The sequence below is a fragment of the Nerophis lumbriciformis genome, linkage group LG08, assembly GCF_033978685.3.
Source record: "Nerophis lumbriciformis linkage group LG08, RoL_Nlum_v2.1, whole genome shotgun sequence".
Taxonomy (NCBI): Eukaryota; Metazoa; Chordata; class Actinopteri; order Syngnathiformes; family Syngnathidae; genus Nerophis; species Nerophis lumbriciformis.
In genome coordinates this window covers 34,587,235-34,600,376 of record NC_084555.2, presented here as the reverse complement: position 1 = coordinate 34,600,376, position 13,142 = coordinate 34,587,235, and the positions used below count along the sequence as shown (strand labels likewise).

The 13,142-nt window shown below is 39.5% G+C and overlaps 1 protein-coding gene across 1 annotated transcript in view; it reads left to right on the top strand.

Annotated features, from left to right (window-relative positions):
- ttll5 (tubulin tyrosine ligase-like family, member 5) overlaps positions 1-13,142 on the top strand; it is a 161,427-nt gene that overhangs the window by 128,595 nt on the left and 19,690 nt on the right. Inside the window, exon 28 of the mRNA XM_061968736.2 lies at positions 3,195-3,376. Coding sequence (XP_061824720.2) covers positions 3,195-3,376 — 182 coding nt within the window. The remainder of the gene's footprint in view (positions 1-3,194; positions 3,377-13,142) is intronic.

Below are 13,142 nucleotides of genomic sequence, written 5' to 3'. Positions count from 1 at the left end.
ACGACTATTTTTGGACAAATGAGGATTCACAACCTTTTTTTTTTCTAAATCAAAATATACAGAGGATGAACTGCTGCTTATAGAAGTGAGCACGAAGAAGAGGCTGAGATGTTGGAGCAGACAGAAGCCGGCAGAGTGAAGGGAAAGCGATCACGCTATAAATGTGGAACTTAACTTGGAGATGATTGTGAACGATAGGCAAAATTCCCCAAAAAGCGCAGTTCCCCTTTAAGTGTTTTGCTGCTAGATTAGGAGTGCATCCCTTGCACCATGAGTTAGGATGGATATGGCTTGTCTTTCACCCTTTATTCCAAGTTGCTGTGATGTGTTTTGCTGTGCTTAAGACAGTAAGACCTACTCCTGGAGTTCAATATGCCGTGACCATAACACTCAGTAATACACTATTGCCTCGGTTTCAACAGTGTGCCGCTATTTAAATGATGTTGTTGCGTATACTCCACGGTTTTTACCACGGAGACACTCATTTACTGCATGTAATGTTATCATGCTGATGTTTTGAAACATGCAGCACATTTGTACCACTTTTTATGCACATTTTAAATTTTAAAATCAATTTTAAAATCAGTCCTGCAGTGCATCTATAATGGAACCAACTTTGTTAGCGTGCTGAAGGTGTGCTCATGGAAGTTGCTGGCACTAACTACAGGCATGCACTGGATTGTTGTTCCAGACGCAAGAAAATACAAATAACAAGAAGTTTTTTTCATTTACATGAAAAATGAACTTTAAATTAAAAAAACGCAGATAAACACCAAAACGCATCAATTGAATTTGTTTTCATCAGCCCCTTAAGTCATCCAGCATCTATAAAATTATATTGCCGAATAGATGATATGTCTAACAATTGTATTTTTGGCAGTACATATTTGTTGATAAGCATGTGTATGACGGAGTTGCAGCCCGATTGCCTCCTTTCTCAAAGCCTTTTCTGCACACGTCCTTTCTCGACAGACAAAATACAGGCACAAAGAGATGTATTCTTGATAAATCACACTGCATGTACTAAATAATTCTAATTGCATCTCCTCCAAGTATAGTGGGTGTTCTGATGATCAGCATATATTCTACATATTCTTGAAGACAGAAACACTAAATGGATTGTGCTCCTTATTTTGCTCTCTTAAAGGGCAACTACACTTTTTATTTTTTATTTTGCTAATTGCTCCATAATCTTTATGAGAGACAATTCAGCTACTGTAATACGAGCAACCAATTCTACCTCTATATCACATAAAAAATGCATTTCAAACACCGCCAACAATACTTCATTTACATTCAAGAACATGTATAATAACCAACTGTAATGACATTGTTATTGTAAGAGTAACACATTGGTATACTACAGTATTAGTCGTAAGCTAGCTGCGGCAAAAGGTAATCTAGCATCTATGTCAGTCCCTGAATCGCTTTGAGTTTGTAATGCACAATACAGTGCAATAAGACACCAATCTGTACTGACAGAAAAGCAATTACAGCCATATTACAGTATCTGTTAAGTATTATTTCATGTTTTGTTTGTACACAGCCAGCTCGACAGCATATGTACTATAGCATGACGTGTTGTGTGTATCATGAGCAATATAGTGACTCACTTGATGGACGCTTCATTTGGTCCAGCTGGCCGGGTAGTTTTTTTTCCCGGTTTATTTGGGGTATACACTCCATTTATGTTGTCATAGCTTGGCTCCAAGTTCCACATTTACACCGTGACTAAGTCACACCAACTTCACTCTCTACGCTTCTTGTGTGCTTCGTTTCATCCTTCCTTTGTGCTCGTTTCTATAGCTAGCGATTCATCTGTCGTATATTCAGCTTCAAAATGATAAGGTTGTGAATCCTGAGTTGTCCAAAAATAGCCATCTTCGTCTTCTATTACCAAGTCTGCCATGATTACAATAGGCAAGCGTTTGTTTCCTGAAGTAGGAACAGTCATTTGTTGCCGGAAGTCAGAAATGCGCTGCTATGGAAACCGAAATAAATCAGCCAAGGAAAACAGTTATGGCAATGCTTATAATGACCAAAATATGGTATATATTGTAGATATTAAATTTTATTATGAATGTGTCTGTTACAAAATTATATATAGACTTGCAGTGTGTATATAACATGTTTAATGAGAGTTTTTAAGTTGTTTTAGAAGGCTTTAAAAGCTACATTTGCCGCATCTTTCAAGCGTTTTTTTCTATAATCGTCTTTAGAATCCTAAGAAAAGGAGACATGTGTTCTTGTCTGTCATAATGATTGTAAACGATAAGCAAAATTCCCCCAAAAATGCAATTCTTCTTCAAAGCAAAAACCATAACAAGAACAACATTGGCTAGCTCATGTTACCGTTAGTGGTTTAAACAGAACATAATGATTTTAAAACTGTCTATATTTTTCGTAGTTACTAAGTTTGTGTAATTATTTACTGGACCAAATTAAATGATTAGTGTTTACGGCAGTCACTCACTCTGTCTTGTCAACGTGTACGCACAGGGAGCTTGTGCACACATACAAAAGCAGTCCAAGAGAAGCAACAAACAATTTGCAGTCATGTTGTTATGATATAATTTGCATTCAATGACAGCTAATGCTAATGATCCAAATCGATATCATTAGCTAGCAACACCCAAAGCTAATGCACGTGCATGTGTTACATACGTACTGAGTTATGTAATTATGTCCTAGAAGCTGTAAGAGGGTGGGGATATAACGTTGGAAAGTTTGCGCCCTCTAGACGTCTGTGTAAATGTTGCAAACAGCCCTTTCAGGAGACACAAGTAGTAGCTCAGCTTTGCATGTGTGCTATCAAATTTCAATGTGTTTTAATACATGTAAACCTTTAGTAGATCAGACTCGCAGTGTATCAATATCATGACAAGACTGAGTCACCACCACCGATTCTTTGTTTAGGCACTTGATTTAGTGTAATGATACACTGGCAAATGGACTAGTTTTTTATGTGCAGTGTTTGCCAAAAGTTTGCCTGGGATTTGGTCTTGCCAAACATTTTCATTGGAATCACACTTATGGACACAGAACCATCGAATGTCCCAAATATGGAAATGCAATTGGTTGTCTGTCTTTGAGATTTGTACTTTGTGTGCCCGACATATTGTCCCATAAGTTGTATATAAATTAGAAGTAGAAAGTAAAAATTAAACAGAAGTTGTCTTTTTTTTGTCCCACAGGATCAACAGTCAAACGAAACAAGCGCTCCCCACGCAACGGTTCCCACAAAGTCATCCAGCTTTCCTGGACCACCCCATCACAGTCACAGTCAGGCCTGTGAAAGTTGCGTTCTCTCCCCAAAGCCACCCAGCGAGGCCCGAGATGGCCCGCTCAGGAAACCAGCAACAAAGCGATTTGTCAAGTAAGAGTTGCCTTTTAGTTCCATTCTTAATGTTGCTTCTGGCATGGCTTTGTTGAGTTTCAAGACAATATGGCTAATTATAATGAGAGTTCCACCATGTGTGCTGTACACCATGTCTTTTTGCTGCGGGTGGATCTGCCTCTTCAGTAAACAACCTCCACACAGGCCTGATTTCTGCCTGAATCATAAACACAACGTGGTTCAGTGGAAGGGCCCAGGCTCGGAGCGCCATTTAAAAAAATCCTGTTTGGTTTGGAGATAAGCTGAAGAGCAGAGAAGGGAAAATTAAAGGAAACGAGTGAAACAGGGCTGAACGGCCAGCTCGTTCCCCAGCTTGCTTTATGACTTTATTACTACAGGAATTGGCCAAATTACACAACAAAGGCAAACATTTATGATCAGAGCTGACTATTATTTTAATGCTTGTTGCAGGTACAAGATCTCTATCCCAAAGTCGGTATATGTTTTATCAATGCTTGTTTATTTCTACGTGTGGAAGCCTGATAGGATAGTGCTCATTTTGTAAAGACTGGCCCGGAAGTGTTTCATTCATACGTCTGACTTGGGCTGGCAAGGGAAGAGTTAAAAGGGCAGTGGTGCAGCTCAGGGGTTGTAGTGAAGGTTAGTGGAACCGGCGAGGTGTCGTGTTTGCTCCGGAGTGTGTGTATCTGTGTGTGCGTGTGTGTGTATGTGTGTGTGTCTTCCTGGCAGTTGCCGTGTTTACCCACTGCATGTGGAATTCCAGAGCAACCTTCCCCTCCCCAATGCCGACCCCCCTTCCCCAACACGCTCCTCTGTCCTGCATTTTTGTGGTCGGCCAGTGTGACAGGGGAGAGTGTGGGAAAAACGGAAGCTTCAGGACCAAAAAGCATTGATGGAAACAATGAAATGAAAGAAGAAAGGGAATGGAAAAGAGTGACAGAGTAAAGTCGACTCTATCCAGTGGAATGGAGATGATTGTTTGCAGAAAATGTTGGGATAATAAGTTGCTTCCCTTCTAGCCCTCATTTTAGGGGCAACCCAATCCTTTTTGTTATCTGATATTCATCCCAGTGTACACCTAAGCCTGGCTGACTTATAATAAAATCACTGTGCTGGGTTTATTCATACAGTTCAAGGTTATTCACTTTCCTCTCGGCACATGTTGAACTGCACACTGAACTGTACAAACGTGCCACTGATCAGCAACACTGGTTTGTTTCATCCATTTATCAAGGGCTGTCGGCTCGTTTAGAAAAGGTGCGGGTATTTGTGCTGATACGTAAAATAAATGAGCTGCTCTATAGGTCCTAAAAATGCAATTTACAATCAACAGTAAGAGACTTAAGTTATTAATAGTGTAGTGCAGTGGTCCCTAAACTTTTTGACTCTGGGCCCGCATTGTGTTCAAAAAATTTGGCCGTGGGCCGGGCTGTATATATACATACTGTATATATATCCGCGGCCTGAATTTTGGACGCTGGCGGGCCAGATTGGGGACCCCTGGCGTAGTGGTTCACATCAGATGTGAGTAGAGTTGCCAAAAATTGTACTCAAGTCATCCAAATAACTACTTGACGAAGAGTAAGTATTCAGAAAAAAAATACTCAAGTACTGAGTAATGTTGTCTGTCTATCTGTGTTGGCCCTGCGATGAGGTGGCGACTTGTCCAGGGTGTACACCGCCTTCCGCCCGAATGCAGCTGAGATAGGCTCCAGCACCCCCGCGACCCCGAACGGGACAAGCGTTAGAAAATGGATGGATGGATGGATGAATAACAGATAAGTAATTTCTAATTTTACTGTAGTAGCTTTTTTAATGGTACTTGCACTACAGCCATAGTTGGTGTGTGTGTGTGTGTGTGTGTGTGTGTGTGTGTGTGTGCATGCTAGAGACCCTATATACTACAAAATGTGCACATTTTACAGCCACTTATGACGTTATAACGAGGCTAAAACATAAAAAGAACATCTACAGTACAACCATGTTTCCTCTAGTTGGAAGTGGAATTCATGCAAATTAATTTGAACATTTCGACTACAATACATGAGATGAATGTTCTTTTTCCTAGTTTGTAAGGTTAACGTTTAAGAGTGCCTCGTCTGACGTCATGTCACTTTTTACGGTGTGTTGTTTTAGAGCGATCATGTGATTGCAAGGCTACATTTGATTGGTGAAATGGAATCAAATGTAATTTGTGCTTATGTTGGATTGGTAAAACAGGGTTATGTGACAGAGCTCGTTGAAAGAAGTCTCTCTAACGAGCCAAAAGTACGTCTTTGAAAGCAGTAGTCAATAGATTATAAATATATGTAATGATGATATAAATACATGTAGCGACTGGAATGGCACTCAATGTAACAAAGTCAAAGTAGCGTTTCTTTTTCACAAAAATACTCAAGTAAAAATAAAAAGTATTTTGCATTTAATACAAGTGAAAAAGCCAAAAAAAATGACTTAAGTAAATATAACAGGATAATGTAGCGCGTTACTACCCACCTCTGGTTCACATAGATGTCTTTCATGCAGCATGTGCTTGAATCCCACTTAATGAACTGGGCGACTGTCCAGTTCAGTGTGTAGTGAACAGCACAGGAAAGCCCTGAACAGGAAAAGTGGTATAGAAAATTAGATGGATCAATATGAAACTGTAGCGTACTGACACAACAGAATAGCATAGCAGTCCAGCACATGAAAGGACCTGCTTAATATACTGTATATGTTACCATCAGCTTTGCGAGTAAGACCCCACTACTACGCAGAGAAGAAATAATAATAATAATAATAACAAAAAACGACTCAAAAAGGACTGAGGAAAAATAACTAAGGATGCACACGAAAGGCGTGGAGAGGAAGAGCCAGCGGAAACGAGAAGCGTGAGTGGAGCCAAAGCAGAGGAGATGACACAACTGGAAGGGTGAGAAAATACAATGACCTGGATAAATGAGAACATCCATACATCTGGAAAAATCCATTGTGATTGGTTGGTGTTTGTATGATGAGCCACAATTGGCTAAAATTAGAGGGTGAAACAATATGGACTGGCCAATCAGAGGCAAGATTAGGCAGGTCATCAAAACTATTAAGCAAAATCATAACAGAGGTGGCGACTTTTCCAGGGTGTACCTCGCCTTCCGCCCGAGTGCAGCTGAGATAGGCTCCAGCGACACCCCCTGCGACCCCGAAAGGGATAAGCGGCAGAAAATGGATGGATGGATAACAGTCACGCACACATGTCACATGACGATGAGGGAGTCGGAGACAGAGAGACGCTTCAAGCTGACAACTCAAAAAAAAAAAATTCTTACAGGAATTCTTACAGTCACACACGCGTGCGCTTGCGTGTGCGCGCACACACTCACACACACACACCCACACACACATGCACACACAAATACTAATTACATAAATGAAGTCAATCAGAAGTTACTCAGTAGTTACTCAGTACATGATTAGCCTTTTCTCTGAATACTTACTCTTAAGTAATTATTTGAATGACTACTTTTTACTTTCACTTGAGTCATATTACTCTACAGTAAAGTACAGTAACTTTACTCTCATTTCAGCACAATTTTTGGCCACTCTACCCAGGTCTCGAGTAACTCTACGAGTGATGAAAGTAGGAGACCCCTGCTTCAACACACACAGATGCTGCGCCTCATACTGTACAAACACATTTCTTCAAGTTATTCATGGTGCTGTGGTTGTGTAAAGACACATTAGGCAGATTACATTTTTGAACATGCACAATTTATTTACTTTAGTTTTGACATATTTACGTTGAATAAAATGTTTTTGCTAGGCTTATTTTCCATTGCTTAAATTATATTTACCCTTACCAGTTGTAAATCATCAAAGCGCTAATTTAATTGTTTTGCCTTTTTGCCTTTTGTCGATATTAAGCATGCTTCAGCCTGTTAGCTTGGCCCTCCTCAATATTTTCTGTTTCTCACCTGACCCCTGTACAAATAATATTTTCCACAACTGCTATATATTGTATCACAATGCTTACGACTTTTTGATACAAAATTATCCTTTATCAGACTTTGCCGTCTTCCTGTTTATCTTATACACAACTCATTTAGGCAGGAAACGTGCTGGCTTTGAATTAATTGTGCTCTGAGCTAGCTGGTTTCTGCCCAGAAGTAAACTACATTATGATTCCCCTTTAGTAAGGACTCTTTTAGCTTCTTCCCGTCAGGGATTGCTGCAGTTTGTCATTTCTAACTTGCATGGTTTGTAAGGCACAGCCCATTTATCCGCGCTATGGACCAGCACTGTAAATCTCCAGTGGCTGGGTGTTGGGGCATTGGCTGGAAACCAAACCCATGATTGCAGCACGAAAGACAGCAATATGTACTATGTAATGACCAATGTGTTTGCGACAAATTTCTCATGATCGACAATTAACCCTGAAAAATCCCTTAATACAAATGACGTTCCTGGCAAGGATATTTGAATTAAGGCGTCAGACTGGAATCATAGTCAGCATGTCTACCTCACAGTTCAGGGTTAAAATCTTCATCGGAATATCTCTGTTTGTATGTTATCCACGTGCTTGACTGGGTTTTATCCAGGTACTACATGATATATATATATATATATATATATATATATATATATATATATATATATATATATATATATATATATATATATATATATAGATAGGGTTAGCATAGGGTTAGGGTTATACATGCTATATATACTATATACCAGTGTTTTTCAACCTTTTTTGAGGCAAGGGACATTTTTTTTAATTGAAAAATATGGAGGCACACCACCAGCAGAAAATGTTAAAAAATGAAACTCCACCAGGTCGTTGTGCCTTATTTTCAGTTTGTTTGTGTTTTCCTGTGTATAGTGCTTTAGTTCTTGTCTTGCGCTGTTATTTTGGTGGCCCTTCCTGTTTTGTTGGTGTTTTCCTGTAGCAGTTTCATGTCTTCCTTTGAGCGCTATGCCGCGCACCTGCTTTGTGTTAGCAAGCGAGGCTATTTACGTTGTTACTATCCTTCTTTGTGTGGACATTGTTGATTGTCATGTCATGTACGGATGTACTTTGTGGACGCCGTAAGTTTTTTCTGTCGTCCAGCATTTTGTTTCTGTTTACTTTGTAGCCAGTTCAGTGTTACTTTTGTTTTGCATAGCCATTGCCTTTTCCTTTCCCTTTCCCTTTTGTTCATTTTTGGTTTAAGAATTACATACCTTTTTACCTGCACGCTGCCTCCCGCTGTGGTCTGCATATTGGGATCACAACAAACCATCCTCGTCTCACCCGACACATTCCGACTTTTACAAAGCAATTAACTACCTGCTGCCACCTACTGACATGGAGTATTGCGTGGTTACCCTGCCGAGTTCTAAACAGCGCAGACACTAAGCAACGGCACATTATTTGCAGATTATAATTATTGATTTGCAAAAAATATTTTTTGGACCAATTAGGTGAAGTTACATAATTTCCCACGGCACACCAGCCAATATCTCACGGCACACTAGTGTGCAGCGGCACAGTGGTTGAAAAATACTGCTATATACTATTGACTCCAGCTCACTCCTGAATGTGAGCAAGCGGTATATAAAATGAATAGCGTCAGGCTGGCATTGTGCTGCCGACTTCCTTTTTCAGCCCACATGTGTAAATGTGCCTCAAGTTAGTATCACACGGGGTAGGTCAAAGCCCCTATCAGCCTACCACAGCTGCCAACCCGAGGGGCTTCGAGGAATGACGACGAAATGACTGCAGCGAAGACTTTGAAAGCAGCAATTTGTAACACAAATAAATGAGCCTGTTTGGTATTTTGTTTGCACGCTTTGGCGAGTCGCAGCTGTAACTACGGAAACCCCTGGCTGTCGTGTGGCATTACTAATAGGGTGACAATTACAGGAGCGCCATTAATGTCAGCCTAGCTGCCGCTTTCACTCCCTATTAATCAGCCACAACAGTAGTTATTTGCACAGGATACTACATACACGCTGGAGCTGCCAAAAGTGTGTTTATGGTTAAACTCGATCCCCTTTGCTCACTATGAATAACATTAGGACAGGCAAGCTACCTGCATGCATAACAAGGTGTACACATGCTCAGCGGCTCCAAGGCGAGCCCACATGCAGCGTTTGCGGCTGCCCTGCTCTCAGTGACGGAATGAACGACTGTTGACAAAGAAAGTGATGTGAAAAACCCAGAGGTCAAGTTTTTTTTCTCCCCTCTCCATATGAAAGGAGCTGCTTCCTGTTGAAGTATGCCACGCTTAAAGTGGGCCAATTCTATTTGTGGTTGTGTAATGGTATGAAAGAACAACTGTGCAGCCCCTTACAAGGACGCTGTGTGTACCCTCATTACCTGGTTAATGCTCTTCTGGCAGGCGACTGCAATGGGCGAGAGGTTAATACCAGCTAAGCTTTATTTATTGTCCCGCCACCCCCCGTTCTCCCCCTTGCACCCCAAACATACTTAACAGGCTGGATGTATACAGTTACAGACATCTCTGCTCCTGTTCGGCGCCTCACCAGCTTTTACAGTGATTTGCCGCATTTGCTATTTGTAATGTAGAAAAGGGCCTTGTAATGTGTCATGTCTGCAATTTGCAGGCATCTAGATCAAGCACTTTGATATACATGTGCCATGTAAAGACCAATGTATTCACTATTCAGCTGCAAGACAGACTTCTTTTTGTACTGTGTTTGTCACTTCATTAGTACACTTGATTCAACCACCTCTGGCATATAAATACACCAAAAATAACACCATTTATCATTGTTTGATACTGTCAGCCCATTTTTTACACATTGTGTCGTTGATTCGGGGTGCGCTCACACTTTTAAACAAACTCTAGTCTGGTTTGCTCTGCGAGTGTGGTTTGTTTAATCAAGTGCCAATGAAGCCCAGGACAAAACAGGCAGGCCCGCCTAAAAGCAGACTCTCTCGTCCTGAGCGAGGCCGTTGTTAATGCTGACCACACCGAAATAGGTGTTTTGGAATTTTGCAGTCCCACCTCCACTAACATACTAGTCATCCACTAACATATTAGTGGATGACTGAAAAGGGGATTCACTCCATTTGTTATGTATTCAGTCAGGCCTTCAAAATAAAAGCACGGCAGTAAAACATCAAGGTCGCATCACAGCAGGCAGTTACGTGTTTCCATCAGAAACCTAGTTTTTTTCTGTCCTGGAAAAGGATCATTAAAACACTTTACTCTACTATAAAAGTATAAAATTGATAGACCAGAGATTAAATGTGACAAGTTGACCTCGTCTGCCTTGGCCCTTTTGTGTTGTCCTTGAAAATTAATTATTAAATGAAATTGAATTCCTACTTTTCCCAATAATACATCAAATCATACCAAGATACATACATTCAATGAATTGATGGTAGTCAAAAGGAGGATTATGTACCTAATAAAGTGGCTGATATATGGATTATCCCATAATCTATACACTGTAAAAAAAAAAAAGTTGAGAAAACCCACATTTTCAAGGCAACATGATGCAACCAGATTTTTGCGTTTTCTCAACTTTTGACCACTATTGTTGACTTAACTAAGATTTACAAGTTGAGATAAGAGTTATGTCAACTCGGATCTTCTTGTTCACCAAATTATTATATTTTTGTGGGACCAACAATAAAATTCATGCTTCAATTCCATGTATTTTTACCTTCAACAAACTCATATATTCTTGTTGAACTTTGACTACTGTTGTTGACTTAACTAAGATTTCCAAGTTTAGATAAGAGTTATGCCAACTCGATCTTGTTCACCTAATTATGATATTTACGTCGGACCTACAATAAAGTTCATGCTTCAATTCCATGTATTTACCTTCAACTAACTCAGAAATTATTGTTACTTCAGTTAGAAAACTTCCTTTACAAGTCAAGAAACATTTATGTTGCTGTAATTGTTTTTAAGAAATGCTGAATGAATAAATAAAGTAAAGAGCACACATCAAAATATATCTAAAACCTTGTTTATTTCTCATTCAGAAACATGTTTAACATAAGGGTTAAATTGGGTGTGTCAGAGACCTTGACACTTTCCCAGGTATTTTCTTTAAAGTGAATAAAACACTTCCCTAACAGTAAAATTGGATCCCTGTAACACTGAAGTTAAAAGCTAAGAAATAAATGTTTTTACAGCAGCCAGGCAATATATTTGTGTAATAATTTGATGATTGAATTATCATCATAGATAGAGAAAATTTGCTTTGTAAATTAGAACAGTTGACAAACTTGATCAGTTGACAGTGAATATGCACCTCTTGTAAACCTCACTTAAATGTAAAGAAAAATATTTATCTACATTTAAGTGAGATTGACAAAATACCATAATGCTACTGAACTGAATCTAGTATACTAGATTCAGTTCAGTGCCAAACATACGCACATCATTGTATATTCATACACACAGTCATCAGGAAGATGCATTGGTTCGTTTGGCTGTGCAAATAAAACAACCACTGTGTATTAACTGAGTGACTCACACAAGCACAGTCATGGGCGCAGTAAGGGGGCCATAGGACAGTGTTAATGATATATCTGGCCCATGATTGACAGGAACCATAGAAAATGGTGATACTTATTAAATGGTATTTTTTTTTTTTTAAATGGAGCCTCAGTTCTCTAGTGGCACCGCTGACCACAGAGAGACTAAAAACTAAGGCCTTAAAGTTTGCATCCAGGGGGACTGTAAGGCTCCACAGAGAAAATATGCTTTTGCCCAATCTGCTTTTTCTACAACAGCAATGAAAGATTGGAATAAGTATCCCACACACCTGAAAAATCTGACAAATTACAATAACTTTTATTTTCTTGCTAAAGAGCAACCGTTGGACAAAACTACTGGATTAATATTTTTAAATGATAGGTAGTTTGCAATAGAAGACTGTAGTATTTTTACCTGTGTATTATTGTAGTATTTTACGATATATTATAAAGGGGTTTTAATCTACATTTAAAACACTTCCTTGTTGTCTAGATCAGAGATTCTCAAACAGTGGTATACGTACCATAGTGGTACGCGGGCTCTTCCTAGTGGTACGCCAAATAATTACATGATTAAAGTACAGTGCTTTATTTTCTTATATTCAAACACCGTGTTATTGTTCAAACTGTCTGTAATGTAACAGTAGCCAAAATATTAAATATACTTACAAAGCCTGTGCCTTGTTTTTAATGAATACGTAGGCTTACTATGCTACTGTATTTTAATGTTGGTCATTATGGTGGTACTTGGAGAGCCACGTTTTTACTAAGGTGGTACTTGGTGAAAAAAGTAAGAGGAACACTTGTCTAGATAATATGTATTGGATATGTTTTGTGTAAATTTTCCGTAAATTTTGCTCCACAGTCACCTTTATAATCCGTTTAATCCTATTGATTAAGACCTGCATAAAACAGCTCTTTGCAGTTAGTGTTATGCCACTGCATGTCGCAGTCGGTGTTGTTACGCGCATGCCAAGATTTGCTGAAAATAAAGCTGTATCCTACCTTTTGTTGTGTTTGCTCATAACCTGAAGCTGAGGAAGAGGAGCTCCTCCCCTCTTGCTGAGAGCTTGAGGTAATGTCCAAATAAGTACACCCACCTCGCTGTGATGTCACAATGTAGCCAGACTGTGAAACACAGTGAACAGAGGCTTCCAAAACTGCGAGCAAACTCGCGCTAGAATGCATGAACCCTATGATTTGACTCTTTGTGGCATTTTTTAACACAAGTATCAAATACACTTGTAAGTCAGAAAAGACAAAATTCATCATAGATCCCCTATAAACCTATGCATTGATTTA